The 18,273-nt window shown below is 39.3% G+C and overlaps 1 protein-coding gene across 1 annotated transcript in view; it reads left to right on the top strand.

Moving 5' to 3' along the window:
• The window catches only part of SCIN (scinderin), a 45,940-nt gene that overhangs the window by 22,830 nt on the left and 4,837 nt on the right, over positions 1–18,273 (top strand). Inside the window, exons 5-13 of the mRNA XM_056484442.1 lie at positions 8,537–8,629; positions 9,965–10,097; positions 11,783–11,871; positions 12,063–12,278; positions 13,382–13,503; positions 13,686–13,776; positions 16,187–16,357; positions 16,838–17,015; positions 17,448–17,569. Coding sequence (XP_056340417.1) covers positions 8,537–8,629; positions 9,965–10,097; positions 11,783–11,871; positions 12,063–12,278; positions 13,382–13,503; positions 13,686–13,776; positions 16,187–16,357; positions 16,838–17,015; positions 17,448–17,569 — 1,215 coding nt within the window. The remainder of the gene's footprint in view (positions 1–8,536; positions 8,630–9,964; positions 10,098–11,782; positions 11,872–12,062; positions 12,279–13,381; positions 13,504–13,685; positions 13,777–16,186; positions 16,358–16,837; positions 17,016–17,447; positions 17,570–18,273) is intronic.

Here is an 18,273-nt window from a genome sequence, read left to right as displayed (position 1 = left end):
ACACTGGAGTGATTTTGAGTATATGCAGGTGCCAGCAAGAATTTGTTCCTGTCATTTTGAGCAGTAAGAGTTTGTTGGATACAACTCAAAATAGTCCAGGGGAGTAAACCTACAGGGGTAAGAATCCTACACGTGACTGTGCACCTTTCACAGCAACACCTGTTCAGTCTGAGGAGTGGCAGCTTACCAAACATTCCAGTGTTTAATCAAGCTTTATGATGGGCTGTGAATGTGGGTACAAAGTGCAAACCCCTTGCCCTTCAGGGTGCCAGTTTCAAACTGTCAAAACCAGGAGTCCTGTTTTCCTTACAGCAATGGAGCCTGTCTCCTTTGTTAAGGACAGTCCCTTTTCATGATGCAAATTTACATTTAAATGGCTACATTACACAACTCATACCCAGACAAAACTTGCCTGGCCTGGATTCTAGTACAGCTTAGCTGCCTTGCACCAGCTGAGTATTTGGCCCAACATTTTCCTCAGACCCATGTAGAAGATCTAGAGGGGTTTGGCCAGAGAATGGCAGAGGCTGGTAAGGAGGAATCTACCTAAACATTGGGAGCTGCCCATAATATTTTTCAAGCTGCAGTTTTCAGTCTTGGCTGCCTGAAGCCAGGTAGTTAAATGACAGGGAACTGAATAGGAGCTGCAGGTGGCAAACACATCTGAAAGCCAGGCTTCTAATTAAGTCTCTATGAATTTCAGTGCCTCCATTAGAAATTTAATTTCAGAAAAGAAAATGTTCAGGTTTACCATACTGCATGGCATGAGCTAAATTCTTTATGAGCAGCTCTACTAGCAGGTGGTTGAAAACCTAATTTCTTATGCTAGGAAAGTTGCTTCTAAACTAGGTATTCTAGTGAATTTCTAAGATCCTAATGATTTTCTGGAAGTGCTTGTGATCAGATTATAACATGTCTCATTTGCATTCTTGTGAGTGAGAAAACCACTCATCTTTGTTATGTTTCCTTCTTTAGCAGCTGTAGTGCTTGCAGGGCTACCACATAAGTCAATTATAATCTTATAATTACATGTTAGAATATGAATAGAGTTTGTAATGGCTTTTTTCCTTTCTGTGCTATACTATCAAGAAATCTATTGCTGAAAAAGTACTATAATTTTCAGTTATTAAATGAGCATAATTAAGAGAAGGCCAAAGACAAGAGATGTTAGCACTTATCTCTACATGTGGTTGTTAGCTCTTATTTCAAGGTACTTTCTTACAGCAGGGGAATTCCATGGAGAAGACCTGAACGGGTAGATTTTCTTTGCTGTATAAAAAGTTCTGAGAATCCTGCATCTCCCTAACAGAAATGCATCTTGAAGGGATTTTTTTTTCCTTCTTTTTTTTTTTCCCTGCAGATTTGTCTCCTCTCAGCCCCTTGCAGAGCAACTGTGTGCAAGGTTGCCTTTGAATTTTCCTTAGTGAAAGTTCTGTAGCGCAGGAAGGGCTCAGGGAGGAAAAACTTTGTAGATTGCTTTGTTGGGTGTTCTTTTTTTTTAATGAACTCTGCATGTGCACAGATTGCTGTTCCATGTCCAGGCCATGTAAAAATGGAATTTTGGGCCAGAGTGAAGCACAGCTGTATGGAAGAAAGCAACCCATGTGTTGGGGGATCAGTTCAGTATTTTCACCACCACAGTGTGTGATGCTGAAGAAATCTGTGAATATAATTATTGCAGGCACTGCAGAGCAGGCTGTTAGGACCAGGTCTTCTGCTTACACAACTGCCTATGACAGGCTTTACCTTTAAAAGTAAAAGGTAGGTAAATGAAGATGGATTTAAATACTGCAGTAAGTGCTGCAGCTTCTAGCTACGAAGAACTGTAAATCATAGCAGAATGTTTTGGCTCCTTTACACAAAATTTTAGGATATGTAGAAACTTAAAGACCTAAATCAGTTAGTGAGGGGCACCAAAACTTGCAGGAGGAAATTATTTTGAAAGAGGTAAGCAGGATATATCTCCTATACCACCAGGTGAAAGGTACATTCTTGCTCTCTCTGTGTTAATAAAGATTTAATTTATTTCAGGCATCATCAGGAGTCATTAGAGAATATCTGTCAAAATACTTTCTGAATTTCTTTCTTAAATGTTAGAGTCCAGTCTGTGCTCTGTCTTGGACTGAAGAGTTTGGTGTCACACCAGAGAGCATCCCCTGGCATATCTGGTCTGTTTGCTGTATGGGACTGGAAATGCTGAGCTTGTGAATAGAGTCAGCATTGCACTGCAGAAATATTCCAATGCCTTGAGTGGCTTTTTCTACCCCCTTTCTCATGGTCTAAGTGCTGAAACACCTTGCTGCAGCTCCTCTGCACACCCTGCTGCTGCTGGTATCACGTCTGCCTGCTGCTCTTCCAGCTGCTGTGCATCCCCTGGGAACACTGATTTTCTAGCAGGGTCTCTGGATGCCAATCTTGGGCTGCAGCCTCCAGCTCAGTCTTCATGGAGTGTGTGTCACACTGCTCCTTTCACTCTCATATTGGTATGCTCCAGCCACAGCCTTGGGACCAGCTGCAAAACTGGAGGCACTTAAGGAATGAAAAGCTGAGAGTGTTGTGGATTTTATCAGATAAATATTCTTTCTGTCTGAGGCTCCCTGTTGGCACTAGTTACTGATTTATTTCATTATTATCCAGCACATAAGCATGCACTGTCACGCAGCACGTAAGATATTTTATCCACAAGGCCTTCAAACAGAGATCTGCAAAGCTGCAAAGGCTTCAGTGTGTGCCTCAATTTATGTTCCAATAAAGCAGGAAAAATGGGCATCTCAAGTACATGTACAAGTCTTTGCAGGCTTTGGGTTCCATATTTAATGCTACTTCTCGTATCAGAGGACAATGTTAACAAAAAAATGAGATTAAAAATTTAGGTAGAAAGAGTATAAATGTATAAATGTGAAAAATATGTGGGGGTGATTGATTAGTTCATTTTTAATGATGCTGCAGGTAGGCAGGTGCTGAACAGCTCAGTTTTCCCATGTTCATTCAGCAGCAGTAATGGTTAGGAAAAGAGTGCTGCATTTCATAGTTACTGCCTTTCACCTTCCTGGTTTCTTTAGCACAGGATCACTGTTCATCTTGGAGGCATCCTAAAAGCCAGATATTTACAGATAGTGTAGGCTGGGGATTTCCTCATTTCATGCACACCCAGTCTCCAAGTAAATAACCAGCTTAGGTACTGCCAGTAGCTCAGTCCCAGCAGGACAGAATGCCTGTTTTACCTTGGAGCCAAACTATCAGAAAAACCAAATTTGTACTCTCAAGACTGATCTAGACCCTCTTCTCTAAACATGTTATCCATGGCCAGTTTCACAGAATAGACAATTAATATTAGAATATTGTTATCTTGTAAGTAAAGACTTTATATTCAAATTATCCCAGACAGATATGCAAAGTTGCAAATATTTTATTAAAAGCTGCCAAAGCCTAATGCCCTATTTTTAGGCACTTAAGCACAAAGCTTTGAAAAAATTATGATTTGCATTTGAAATTCCTGAGACAACAGAAACTTGCTAAAAATGCAGGCCATAATTTATGCATCAAAAGTGCCACGAGCAGCTGATGTGTTTTGCTGTTTTATAGCAATCTGAATTCATACAGATCAGATTTAGACCTTAATGCCAGAAAATCCTTTTGACAAATTACATGGTAAACACCCAGAAATTAACAGCATGCCAGAACTATTTGTTAGCATAAACCATCCTTTTGCCCACTTCTCAGTGCATTATGGCTGTGTCCATCTTATTTTCAATCTGTGTTCAGGGGTGGGAGATGTCTGCTCAAGGTTAGTGAGATCTGTTGTTGCTGGAATTGCTAGTGAGAGGCCATTTCAGGCAGAAACCCTGTAAGCAGTTCAGTGAAAGGGTAAGTTTTTGGAGGATAATGAAAGTTTGTTCAAATTGATGGAAGAGTTCCAGGTTACAATAATCAGGAAAATAAGCATATTTGGTTATTCATAATCTGACAAATGTCAAAAGTCATTTTTGTCCGGCCTGGAATATTCTCAGCAGTGGTTGTGCTCTGTCAGAGGAACCAGTAACCCCAAGTTAGAAGTTAAACTGTGGCTACTTTAGCAGAGAAGCCCTAAAGCCACCTTTGCCTGATGATCCTCTGTGCTGGTACCCAGGTCAGCCAGTTAATTACTAGCCTGCATCACATTCATCTCTTCCTTTCTCTGATGGATTTTTTTTCCCTGCTCAAGTACATATTTGAGAGAATACTTATTTCAGAGAGATGTTCCTTGTAATATTCTTCTCTGCTTTGAAGGTAAATAAAAATCTAAGCCTTTATCTACCAATGAGTTCATACTGTGTCTGTTGTTCAGACCTGTAGTCCTGCACAGTGGCTTTATTCTGTGCCACAACATACATGTATACCTTGAATTTGTGGAGCAGGACATGCTTGTGTCAGAGCATACAGGAAAGTAAATGATGAGCTATGACCCTGACTGCTTTCCAGAAGTATTAAGTAATAAAATGTCAGGTCATTTAGACAGCTTTAAGCTATATAAATTTCTTGCTCTTCTTTCTATTGCTCTTAGCAAATAAAAATGGGAGTTTGAGTGGTTTTGAGATTTATATTTGGGATCACAGCCACAACAAACCGTTCAGTTTCAGACCCAGAAACCTAACCCAAAGTGTGTATGTGACAAAGAAAATCAAATACAATGCTAGTGCACACAAGTTATACTATATAAAACTGGTTTTCTCTCTTAATTAACCTTCACTTGACATGTTGTTCAGGTATTGTTTTCTTAGGTGGATTTTCAGCCTCACTGAACTCCTTAAACTTCTCGCTCCCATTAAATCAATACCAGCTCATTTATGATGCAGAGCTGGCTTCTCCAGTTATGAAGAAAATATTTGCCAAATTTCTTCTTAAAGGGTGGAGTATTTTGCACTTATCTGAGGGAGTGCAGAGATTTACAGAGAAGAGCTTGTGTACATGCAAATATGAAACAGGTTTTGCAGGCAGGATAAGCTACATTGCATTTACCAGAAGAGTGAACTTGGGCAATTGTAGAGGAACTGATGTTCTGTTGGTTTGCATAATGGTATTCTTGTACTAACCTAAGAGTGTCAACACAAAAGTCTAACTGAACATAAAAACCCCAAAATTTTAAGATTAATGCAGACTGATTTCCTGTTATATGCCTTCAGACAAGATCTAAAGGTATGGAGTTAAATAATACTTCTGCTAAAACAATGCTAAACCCAAAGAATTACGAAGATGTGGCCATACAGTCCCAGGAGCAGCCTGACTGTACAGGGAGGATTATATGAGCACAGTCCTGTGTATATAGCTGCCATAGGAGTTGTGTGAGACTTAAGAGTGTATGTCAAAAGTATCAGAAGACCCAATGTCCTTCGAAAGGTCTGTTGGTATAAATAATTTTATTGGGGTACCTCGCTGCAAAGCTTTGGGAGCCTGTGACTGCAGCCTCAGCTGGAGCAATTGGTTTTCTTTTTGATCCATTACATAAGAATTCTCAGTAAAAAGGGAGGTGGCCCAGAGAGCTACAGCTCAGCCAGCAGCTGCTTATGTAATGATACAACCCAATTTCAGCACAGCAACTGGCTGTTCTTCAAATACTGTTGTAATCTTACTGATAAAACTACTAATTGTCATAACATGCAGACATAGCATGGGAGTCTGCCTTGGGAAGAGTAAAGAGAACTTCACTGGAAGGCATTTCTCTGGGAAAGAACTTATGATTATTCCAGCATTTTTTAATGCTTTGTATTTAAGTGCTGGATTTTTCCTTCCATGACCCTGTTTCATCCTCCAGTCTGTAAGACAAACAAATGCATGTTGGAAACTGCATCAACTGTTCCTAGCAATACAGATATGTACTGACTATATATATTTCATACAATATCACTTCATGTATTGAGTATACATCTATATGTATATATGCTACATGTCTTCACAATTGGTGCCTTCACAGGCCTTAGGTCATTTAACCTCGTATCATCTTCTGGTTTTGATACCAACACGTGCAGGTACAGCTAGTGATTGAGCTCAGGGCACTTTCTGACAGCTGTGTTGGCTCCCAGCCCTCCTCACAAGTCAGGGTTTCCTTACCTGGTGAGAGGAGAAGCACATTGTGTCCTTCTTAACAAGGGTCACCACAATGCCAGGATCTACAAGCAGCTGTGACGTAAAATGCAGGAGAAGGGGACACTCTCAAAGCCCTTCTCCATTTGTTTTTGGGCCCTTCTGAGAAGAAGAATTAGAGAAATTAATAATTTGTATTTTCTGTTTTCCTGTGCCTGAAGCACAGGGGCAGAGAAGCTCTTTGGCCAGAGAAGCTGCTGTTTAATGAGCTGTGGAAGGGTTTCCCTGGAACCAGAATGTCTCATATCTATAGCTGCACCTGCACAACCTGCACTAACCCCTTTCCCTGTGCTAGTACCCATGAACTGAGATTTCCTAAGACCAGCTTTGTGAGTCTGACATAATTCTCTATCTACTTCAGAAAAACATTTCTGCATTTGGTTTTAAGACAGCAACAGGTCAGGCCAGCAAACTGACCTGTGCTGGGCCCAAATTTAAACCCCAATTTTTAAATTTTAATTGCTGCCAGACTGCAGCATGTAGACCTTGCTGGAAATAGAGAAGCTTCTGAAAAAAGTGCTTTCACAAACACCAACAGGCACTATTTGCTTTGAAATATTCAGAGTGACACCTGCATAGTTAAAAAGGGATTTTATATCATCGTGCATGACTTACAAAGATGCTGCAAAATAATTGTGGTGCCATAGGTATTCTATATGCACAGCAAGGGAAAACACTGACTTTATTTGTATCAGAAATCAAAATTTAGTGGGGTTTTTTGGGTCTTTTACTTGTTTGTTTTGGAGGTTGTTGGTTGGTTTGTTTGTTGTTTGGTTCGGGTTTTTTGTTTTTGTTTTTTGGGTTTTTGGGATTACTTTTTTCTTTTAATGTAAATGCCTAATTAAGCAGAGCACTAGTGAGTACAAACTTCTGAGAGTTTTATTAACAGGACTCTTTTACCCTCTTATTGGTTACTGAAAGTCAAATGTTATAAAACCAGACTTGTTCAGTGCCTGCTCAGGTAAAGATTATTATTGTTAGTATTGTTATTTGGCAATTCTGTGACCCTGGCATTACAAAGACAGGTAGGAAGGGAAACATTTTTAGAAATCTGTGCCAATAAACTGCACATGCCCACTGTTCTAGCCATTCACCAGCACTCTGTGGTGGACATGGAGCCCTGCTTGGCCTATAGAGTAGAAAATCTGCAGCCCTGTAGTGTAAATTCAGGAAATGCTGACTGATAGCTACTGAAGAGCTATAGGTAACATCCTTCTTAAACAGAGCATTGTCTTCTTGCATTCAGTGAGTTACAGATTTTCTGGCTTAAACTGCAGCAATTGCACTTGAAAAGGCTATTTTCATGTTACTTTATTTTACTATTTTACTGACTTTACCAGGTAAGAAAACTCCACAGATGGCAGATTTCTATTAAATATTCATTTTATATTGTTTTTCTTTCCAAATTGTTTGCAGCTGTATACTTTATTTGGCTTCCCTGTTATCAAATATTTACAAGGCTTTTGCCTGCAACTCCACATTATATTGCACAGCATGTTACACAGATAATGCACAAATTCACAGGGAGGCTGGCACTGCCCTTGTACTTTATGTTAATATTTAGTCTCTCAGACATATCAATTATTGCATTCATTCTGGGACATAATTTCATAGCAGTACATAATAATCTGTGTGTAACCTTTGGATCCATCCACATATATGAATCATTAAGGCAAGATCATCAAGAAAGGGTAACTAGGACTTAATAATGATTACTTGACCTAATATATTCTTGATGAACCTCTGGAAATTTCTTGTAGTGATAGTTATTATAATATTGCCCATGATGTAAAACTACCACAGTGTTAAAATTGATAGCCTGGTGGTAGAGCAAGAAAATGTTTTTCTCACACCATAAATTATTTTCAAGACCCTAGCTAAATTTTCCCCTTCAATGGTATTAAGAATCTGTAACTTTTAAGATTAAAGAACTCATAATCTGATATTTTATATGGTTAATTTAATTACTTTATAATTTCAACTAATATGTTTCATTCTGCCAGTTTTAATTTTAGTATTGTTAAACATTTTAAGAGTAATGTCATTCCAAAAACTAAAAGATGTGCTTGACAACAGTTCAGAAGTTACTGGGAAGAAAAAAGGAAGACAGACAGGTAAACACATACATAGAGTAGGATCACATACACCTTTCTATGTGTATTTTGTGCCATGTAGGCAACCAGCAAATGGACCCGTGGAAAAGGCATCATGTAGCTATAAAGTTGCTGGAGATCTGACACAGTTTTTAAAAAGTATCTGTATGTTTGTGTCAGCTATGAGTTTGGTTTCAGATTGTCTTATATATAAAGATGATCCCAATTATTATAATTATTATTATAATTATCCCATTACTGTACAGATGTTTACACTTCAGCACCTACTCTCTCTGCATTGAATTTGTTATTCTCTTATACAGGTTTTAGGGAACAAGCCAGAGCTTCCTGAGTGTGAGGATGATGATGATGAACGGGCTGATGTCACAAACAGGAGAAGTGCTAAGCTATATATGGTAAGTTATTTATTTATTTACTTATAATTAGGTATGCTCAACAGTACTCATGTTTTTATTCATTCCTTCCTCATATATGGAGTTCTGGCTTCGTTTACAGAACTGCTCTTATTTAGTTTATTTGCAGCCAATGGACAAGTTTCTCAAAGGAGTACAATCAAGATAGTGCAGGTAATTTGAGGGGAAAAAATTAATTCCATTTCTGTTTACTCAGGAAACAAGTTAAGCATAGGCTGTGCACCATGCAGTGGAGGTCAAAGAAGAATTAACTGCTCTTAAATCATCCTGTCTTCTTAATTTTAACAGGGAGACTTTTAGTAGTCATATATGACTTAGTTATTCTTAGCAGAGTTTGAAAGATGGACAGTTACATTGTATTTTCTATATCTGTAACTTTATTCCTTTTCCCAATATCACTTAACAAGGAGGATTTGGCTAACAAGTGGCAGCACTCTTGACAGCATGGAGTATGTGATAAATTAGTGTAAGTCACAGGTCATGCTAACAAAGCTCTGTTTGCTAGATTTAAATGTCTAGCAGATTTAAAAGTGAGTGTCAAAGGCAGGAGTCAGGTCTATGGTGAGCCCTCAAAGTGGGTATAAGGGTTGACTTATTTGTTGTGTGCAGTGGTAATTTCCTCTTTGAATTTCCATAATATAAAATGCAAGAAATAATGGTGTGTTTAATACTTAATTATTAAAGGAAATAAAGACTGATGGAAAATTACAATATTACAATTTTACAATTAGTAATATTACAATATTACAATAGTAATAATCTATTTTCACTAGTAATAACTGGTCTTTTCAGCTATACAGGAGTGATTTTTAAAAGGTTTTAGAGGTCTACATGAACTTACAGTGGTGGTGTAGGGTACAAAGCAGATTCTACAACAGGTCTTACATTAGACTTTCCAATTAAAATAACAGCAGGTTATAAATGTAGGCATTTCACCTGTTAGTGTCAGTGTAGGACTGTTTTATTATGGTTCCAAATGCTGTTTTTCAGCATGTACATGAACCTTTGGTTTCAGTGTGAGCTGCTTGGCAGCAGGGACAACACCAGTGGAAGAGAAATGGATTTGTTTTAAGAAGTTGCGAAACAAGGATTCAACAAACTCTAAAAATTAACACTACATCTCCCTCTATTGGATGTAAAATGAAATGAACAAAAAATAATAATCATTAGCCTACTTTACTTCCCAGCAGTGCACAAATGTAATATAGCCAGTTATATAGGAATGGCAACTGATTTTTATACTAATTTCAGGAACAAAAATTAATTTTGTCTATAAAATCCAGAGTTGATCTAAATTTGAAATTACTGTTTTCTTAGGTGTCAGATGCAAGTGGATCCATGAAGGTGTCCTTGGTAGCAGAGGAAAACCCCTTCTCTATGGCTATGCTTTTGTCTGAGGAGTGCTTCATTTTGGACAATGGTGCTGCCAGGAAGATCTTTGTGTGGAAAGGTAAGAAGTCACTTGCATTGCACATGCAGAAGCTCTGCAGTGATACCTAAGGACCTTGGGACACTAGCAAGGATTTAATTCTGGCTGGACAGTGTACCCTGCACACAGCTCTTCCCTGGTACAGGCTGTGGAAAGGGATTACTCACCTGTGTAAGGACCTCAAGACTGAGTCTTGTCTGAGGACCCTATTTTTGAGATATCTGTAAGCTTGGGTGATTAAATGCTTATCTAAATGGCAATTACAAAGCAAACATAAATAATTCCATGAGTTCTGTATATTGTCATCAAATCCCTATCTTCTGGGACAAAATCTGAGCGTTCCATGTGGGGAGGCACCTCCACAGAGGTGTGAAATTGAAAGGTGCATGTCCAGGGCATAAACTAAAAGCATAAGCTTGCAAATACTGTAATGTCTCTTTTTTTTGTGCAAATATTTCTCTGAGGTATCATCAGTTGGCAATTGCTTTGTCTGAATGTTTCCCTGGAGAAGAATACTACTACTGTGGAATTAGGTCTTGACACTTTGTAGCTGGATTGCTGTAATGCTGCCATTAAATCCAGTGCTGAGTATCTCCTTTTTTGGTCTGAGGCAGCTTATTAATTATTCTTTGGCATTTTTATATACCAAATAATTACTTGATGCATTTGTCAAGTCTCTCAAGTCAGCCCAGGAAGCGTTGTAAGCATTTTGCTTTAAAACTTTATTTGCAGTTAGGGAAACATCCTTTAAAAGAAAACATTTGGGGAGCATTGTGCTCAGATGGCTGACCCCCTGATTCCCAATTGTCACTCCATATGACAGCTCCTAGAAGAACCAAGCCAACAGGGTCAGGCATAAAATAAATAAAATATGATTTAAGTTCTTCAACTGTGGCCCTGTGTGCTCCTTTGTGTATCCTCAGTTTGCTACTGCCAATAAAAATAATGTGTGGGAAACCCCCATTAGACTGTGAGTCTCACCCTTGCACAGGAGACTGCAGCTATCATCTCTGCTGGAAATCTTCAGGGCACTAAGCTGAGAAGTGTGAATTACTTCAATAGTGGTATCATTCAAAATGGGACACAAATGAACACCTTTTCAGAGCACCTGATTAGACTGTGAGGTCTTTGGAATGTAGTTACTGCAGCCTGCTGGGACACAGACCCTCTAGACAGTGTCAATCCCACAGAGACTTCCAGAAATATCTAACACTGAGCAAGGCTGAGCAAGGAGCAGTGGCTAGGGAAATGGATAAATTGCAAAGCCCAGCCAGACAAAACAGGAGTTTCCTTTACTCTTTTGCACTGCCTGAAGAACTGGAGGCAGTTCAGCTTTATTGACCATATTGCAGCCCAGCAAAGGAAAGGTAAGAGAAAGGAGTCAGGGTACCTTGAGCCAAGCAGGCATTATTAGACAGTTTTTATTTTGGTAGAAACACTAAGTAAAACAAAATGCCACCTTTTTCTCTCTCTCTCTTTTTTTTTTTTTTTTTTTCCCCTTTACATTAACCATTTTCAAAGCTACTGAAGTATTGTTTTGGCCATTCAGCTTCACATGCATCTTCTTGCTCATGCAAAGCCCAGCATTTGTGTTTGTTTAGGACTGAGGGAAGAGCAATGTAAAAGAGAACCTGGCTCGAGCTTTTTGAAGGTTCTGTGAGCTTATTGCCCTTTCCCATGTACTGTTATCCTTCTGTTTTAATCAGGCAAAGATGCTAACCCTCAGGAGAGAAAAGCTGCCATGAAGAATGCTGAACAATTCATTCAGCAGATGAATTATCCTGCCAACACACAGGTGCGATCTGTTTATGGAGGTGATACCAGGAGAGCTTCAGCTCTGTTAAAGACATTGTTTTTAAGTCAGCAGAAAAATATTTTTAAGGGCTTATAAGGGCAATGCTTCACATATAATCTATAAAAGTTTCTGTTTGAGTAACTGTGTCTGTTCTGTTTTCCTTCTGTTTCATGTGTCTTCCTTCATTTCAGATTCAAGTCCTTCCCGAAGGAGGGGAAACGCCCATGTTCAAACAGTTTTTCAGAGACTGGAAGGATAAAGATCAAAGTGATGGCTTTGGCAAAGTATATGTCACAGAGAGAGTGGCTAAAATTGAGCAGGTTGAATTTGATGCTACCAAGTTACATGAGTCTCCACAAATGGCTGCCCAGCATAACATGGTAGATGATGGTTCAGGGAAAGTAGAGGTAATTTTCATGTTGTAATAAATTTTATCTTATCTGACTAATGTATTCTGCTACTTGTAATGGGATAAACTGCTACTCTATGTTTTAATTTTTATACTGTTGTTTAGATTAACACTTTATTAGTAGAAGTGTTACTTCTAGTGCCACAAAAGATACTTTAAAGTAGGTGAATATCAGCTGTATGCTGGGTTGTGTTCTTTTGCTACTTATAAAAGATGTACCAGTCACAAAGAGAAATCAAACACCAGAAATATTACCCTTTCTACACAATACCTTGTAAATATTTACTTTAAATATGATTCTTAGTCTCAAGGAAAAACTTCAAGCTCATACCAGCTTGAAGTCTGGAATGGGGAGATTTGTGCTTGGAATCAGAAATCTGTTCTCTGTCTTTATGTAGGCTGGTTTCTGGAGGAACCTTCTTTGTGCTTAGTGTGTCTCTCAAGTAGCCTGGATTTGGAGAGAAAAAGATGATTGTACAGTCTTACTACACCTCCCCATATCCCACTTCAGGACTATCTGGGCTACACAGGGCTGGCATGGCATTGTATCCACATGGCCTGTTGAATGCAAATTGCATGTTGGGCTTCTGGAAGAAAAAGAAGGGATGAATACCTACAGTCTCATTGGGGTATTTTCTAGGTTTCTGACCTCACACTTGGGATGGCTCATAGGTTTGAGCAGCCAATTGTTAGCTGAACTGGGCTTCAATGAACAAAATAGGAATAAATCTGCCTAACACCACATTTTCTGACTGCAGTGTGCCTGTCCAAAATGATATGTTAGTTTTATGATGGATCATTATGTTGTGCCACGTCATATTGTCACCTTAAGGTGTTAAGAAAGTTCAGCATAGCATTGTGAAGTGATTGTTGGCAATAAAGCACCAAGACACAGAGAAGTGTGCTGCAGTCCCTTGTTGATGGTTGTCATTCATTCAGTGGCACAGGGTGTATTTACCTACTTCATGAAGAATCCTCCCTGTTTCTATTCAATGACACTTGGGCACAGACAGGACACTCAAGGGATAAGATAGTAAAATACCTTGTGAGGAGTCTCAGGATGAAGTTCAGCAATCTCCAGTGATTTCCCTGTTTCCCCAGATCTGGCGTGTGGAAAGCAGCGGCCGAGTTCCTGTGGGACCCGAGACATATGGACAGTTCTATGGGGGTGACTGTTACATTATCCTCTACACTTACCCTAAAGGGCAGATCATCTATACGTGGTATGTTTGGTTGCCTTTGCACAGACCTGCAGTGTGTGGATATTATTGTATGTTGACTCCATGTCCTTTTGAGAGAACATACGTAAATGTTAGATCATTCACTGTGAAATTGTCATACAGCACAAGCTCTGGGTTACTTTGAAGCTAAATTTAACCATTGTCTTTCTCCTTGTCTTCCTCAGGCAAGGAGCTCATGCTACAAAAGATGAACTGACTGCATCTGCATTTCTGACTGTTCAGCTGGATCGGTCATTAAATGATCAGGCTGTGCAGGTTAGTGTCTTTTGGATAAAATCCAACAGAGCATATGATATATGCAGATTTTGATGAGAATTGAAAGGAGGAGCTAGCATTTAAAGACTGGAAAGGCCAATTGCTCCAGTCTGTATCAAGCCAAGCACCATGGGATCCTGTTAAAGTTGCCAGAGATTGCCCATTTGAATCGTCCTTTCTGTATGCAGTTGTCCAAAAGAACACAGACATGCCAGAACCTAAAACTGCCTTTTCTTTCCTTTGATTTCCACTGTTTTAGAATTAGGTTTCAGTCCTCCCAAGACTTACAAACCCTGTGGCTAGCCAGTGGAGACTGAGTGATAAGACTGTCCCAGGGCAGCTCACTCCAAACAGGAGTGTGACAAGTCAATAGCCCTGTGGGAGCTCCCCGTCTCCTTGTGACTATGGAGGAAGTTGTGATACTTAGCCCAGACAAGACACTTGACTTTTTGAGGGTCAAAACTGGGAGAACTGAAAGCCACATGAAAGACAGAAGAGGAGAGCCTGCTGGAATTGTGCAACAGGGTCTGACTTTTCCTTGCCTCAGTGAGGAACATGGGTTTTCCCATCCCATAGTGCTTGCAGCTCCATGGAAGCAGGATGCACATCCTCACACAGAGAAATGGAGTGTGCAAAGCAAGGCACAGGACCTTGGCAACTAAAGGTGTGAGTAGATAAGCTAGTCCCTAGCTTGACAGGGTGTGCTCTCCTTTTATCACTACTGAGGAGTTGTGGGGAGGTGAAGACCTGAGAGGTCTTTTTTCACAGAAAAGCTCAAGCTATAAGATGACAAGGGACAAGCAGAGATTTTCTAGGCAGCAGGAGATAATTCTATGATTCCCATTTCTTAATTACAAAAGCAAAAGGCTTCCCCCACTCACCAAGGTACAGTTAATTCAGATGGCAGCCCATACTTTTAGCCACTAATCTGTTATGATTGCTGATAGAAATTATATTAAGGGAGGATTGGAACACCTTTAGATAATTGCTTCTTGAAATATTCCTAGCATGTGCTCTGTATTTGGACTGTGTCCAGCCTCATTATATATTAATATATAATAATATATAATATAAACCTTAAAGTAATAACAATATTATCACCATTGTTAACAGTATTACTGTTGCGATTGTAAGGTGCTTAAAAAGTATTTTTATTAAAGCTGAAGGAGATCCATTTTACTGCAGAAGATGTGATACTTAAAACTACTTTCAGCCTGCAATGAGTTTAGGAATATATGTGTGTACCTATCTCTATGTATATATATATGTACATATGTATGTATATGTGCATTTTTATGCAAACAGAATATATTACCTGTGCCTAACATCTCTATCAGCTTTTCTGAAAGCTTTAAGTGTGCTATTTTGTGTGGTCACTAGATGGCACAACAGTACAAATGACTGCTAAAACGTTGGGCTTGCATGAATGTGTTTCACGGTGCTGTTTAGGTGATTTGGGGTTTTTTGAGTTTATTTGGGTTGTAGTTTTTGGGGGGATTTTTGTGGTTTGAGGGGGGTTTTTTTCCCCATTTGAAAAATCCTGCTGCAGTTTGTCCCTTAGAGGTGTATGTGTCTTAGGTTATCCTTACCAAACTACTGTAGCAGTCTGTCTACCTGTGAAATAAGTAAAAGCAGCTGCCCCTCTGGGCACCCCAGCTCTCAGCTGCCACAGGCCTCACTGAGGGCTCTCCACATGCTACACAGCATGTCTCATTCCCTTTCTTAATGGGAATGAAAGGCAGGGACTTGCAGACCTCTACATTGGCCAATGGTACTGTTATAAAGGAAAATTAAATGGTTGCATACAAATTACTTTTATCATACATCAACCTAAAAATAGTCATTCTTCATAGTGCAATGTGGTTTTTTTAGATGGCAGTAGCATCTTTTACATCTGTAATGGAAGTTCATTTTCATCATCCATGTTATCCTCTGGATGAAAAATTTATGCTACTCTTTTTCATCCTCTTGCAGATAAAACACATATAGAAATAATGAATAAAATGAACAACCATTCTCTTCAACTTAAATACAGGGCACCTAAACTTCCAAGACAGTTTTTCAGGAGAATTAAGTCATTCTATAAAACACTGTGAAATGACAGTTCTTTTGAAAATGGGTGATTTTTTTTTTATTACAGTAGATAGCAGCCATTTTAATCAGCTAAATATGGTGTTAGAAGTTTGAATCTTGTCTTTGTGTCACTGTGATTGACAAAAAAAAGTCTCTCAAATGCTCTAACTCTGTATGTCTGGAACTATATTTTTAGACCCTTTCAGCTTGCCATTTCTGCTTTTTGCTAACATACTTTGCATTGTTGGCTGAGATCCCCTAAGCTATTCAGCAAAGACCAAAAATAACCACTTGTGTCCTTTTGTTTCTTTTATTGCGTTTCTTTACGTATGCACAGATCCGAGTCAGTCAAGGCAAAGAGCCTGCACATTTACTGAGCTTGTTCAAAAACAAACCACTTATAGTCTACAAGGATGGGACATCCAGGAAGGAAGGTCAGAAACCTGCCCCACCGACACGACTCTTCCAAATCCGCAGGAACCTGGCAGCCATCACTAGGATTGCAGAGGTAGGGTCACCTGCTAAGTAAACCAGCCATCCCCAGGGGGAAATGAGAGAGCTGCATGAGCTTCTCTGACTAATCTTGTTGGGTAGTCATATCTGGTAGGAACACAGAACTCCAAATCCAATCCACTGCTCTGTTTGATGAACCTGTCCAATAAACCAAAGAGAATATGCTGTAGCTGGCTGGAATCAGTCTGCATCATTCAGAGGAATTGTAAGAATACACACAGTGAGCAGTTAACAAAGAATAGACAAGAAGTCAGCAACCCCTATGAGATGGTCTTTCCTACTGCAAACAGTCCTAAGTTTGCCCTGCAAGTCAGTTCCCTGTCTTAAATCCTTCTCTAACTTGTATCAATATATAAGAGAACTGAAGACCAAAAGCATAGCAGATTAACATGTCTACACATTTATACAAATGTGCAAAATAGTAATTACATTATTTGAAGATCTGAAGAATAAAACAATTTCTTTTTTAATCTAGGTTGATGTTGATGCAGTGTCACTAAACTCTAATGATGTCTTTGTTCTGAAACTGCCAAACAACTCTGGCTACACGTGGATAGGAAAAGGAGCAAGTAAAGAAGAGGAACAGGGAGCTCAATACATTGCCAATGTTCTCAAATGCCAGACCACTAAGATTAATGAAGGCCAGGAACCAGGTTTGTATGAGGCCTGCATGGAAACAGTAGGTTTAGATTAGATATTAGGAAAAAATTCTTTACTGTGAGGCTAGTGAGGCACTGGAACAGGTTGCCCAGAGAAGTGGTGGATGCCCCATCTCTGGAATTTTTTAAGGAAGGGTTGGATGGAGCTCTGTACAGCCTGGTGTACTGAAAGGTGTCCCAAGGGGCATTGGAACTAGATGATCTTTAAGATCCTTTCCAACCCAGGCCATTCTATAATTCTATGATTCTTTCTAGGTATGCAACTGATACTGGTATTTTGACAAACTGCAGGAAGTACTGTAAGAAAACACATTTATCTTTGAGACAGCAAAGAGATTGTTTGGGGATTTCTGAAACATTATCTAACAAGTTAAAACATCAAATGTTTAATCAGCTGGTGAATAAATTATATATTGTGTATTTTAGGGGAATTCTGGAAAGCACTTGGAGGTAAAAAACAATACCAGACTTCATCACAACTCTTGACAAATGCTGAAGATCATCCCCCTCGCTTGTATGGTTGTTCTAATAAGACAGGCAGATTTATTGTGAGTATATGATGGATATTTTCTGTTTAATTATATAGTTTCTGGTATATTTTGCCTTAGAAATCAGTGGTCTTTAAATGAATTTGGGGATCTGGCTTAGTTAGACAGGCTTGGCAAAAACTAGAGAGTGGACATTTGATGCTTTGATGCTTTAAATCCAAATGTGATGGATGAACAGAATAATTAATACTGCAGAAGTTTGCATCCAGAGCCTGCTCCAGTCTGGAAATAGAGGCTTGCAGATGCAAAAAGATAAGGCATTTGCCCAGTCAAAAGCAATTTAATTCTTGCAGAGCATCACCAGATTGCTATCTATTTGTTGAGAAAGAGCAGGTCAGTGCCTTGCACCTAACGTGTTTGACAGTGGTGGTGAGGAAAAGAAATGCTGCTTGCCAAAAATCCCTAGCAGTCTGAAATTTTCCATAGAGATTTAAGATGTGTAATTATGCCTGTAAGGTATTGGCCTGTGCTCAAGGAGGTAGGAAAACCTACTTCCATGGCAGAAATACCCAGAGCTATGCACTGGGTATTAAGTCTGTGATTCAGGCTTAATTACTTACCGTATTCTGGGAGGGCAATGTTATGTCACCAGTTGGCAAGGACACACTCATTTTTAGGTAGGGGACATAGCTGGCAGTCTCCTTAAGGCACAGCAGTCATTTGGAGAGGGATAAAACAAATAGGATCCTTTAATAAGGACTTTA

Source organism: Oenanthe melanoleuca, chromosome 2 (assembly GCF_029582105.1).
Source record: "Oenanthe melanoleuca isolate GR-GAL-2019-014 chromosome 2, OMel1.0, whole genome shotgun sequence".
Taxonomy (NCBI): Eukaryota; Metazoa; Chordata; class Aves; order Passeriformes; family Muscicapidae; genus Oenanthe; species Oenanthe melanoleuca.
The sequence above is the reverse complement of the archived record's forward strand: the minus strand, read 5'-3'. Positions and strand labels throughout refer to the sequence as shown.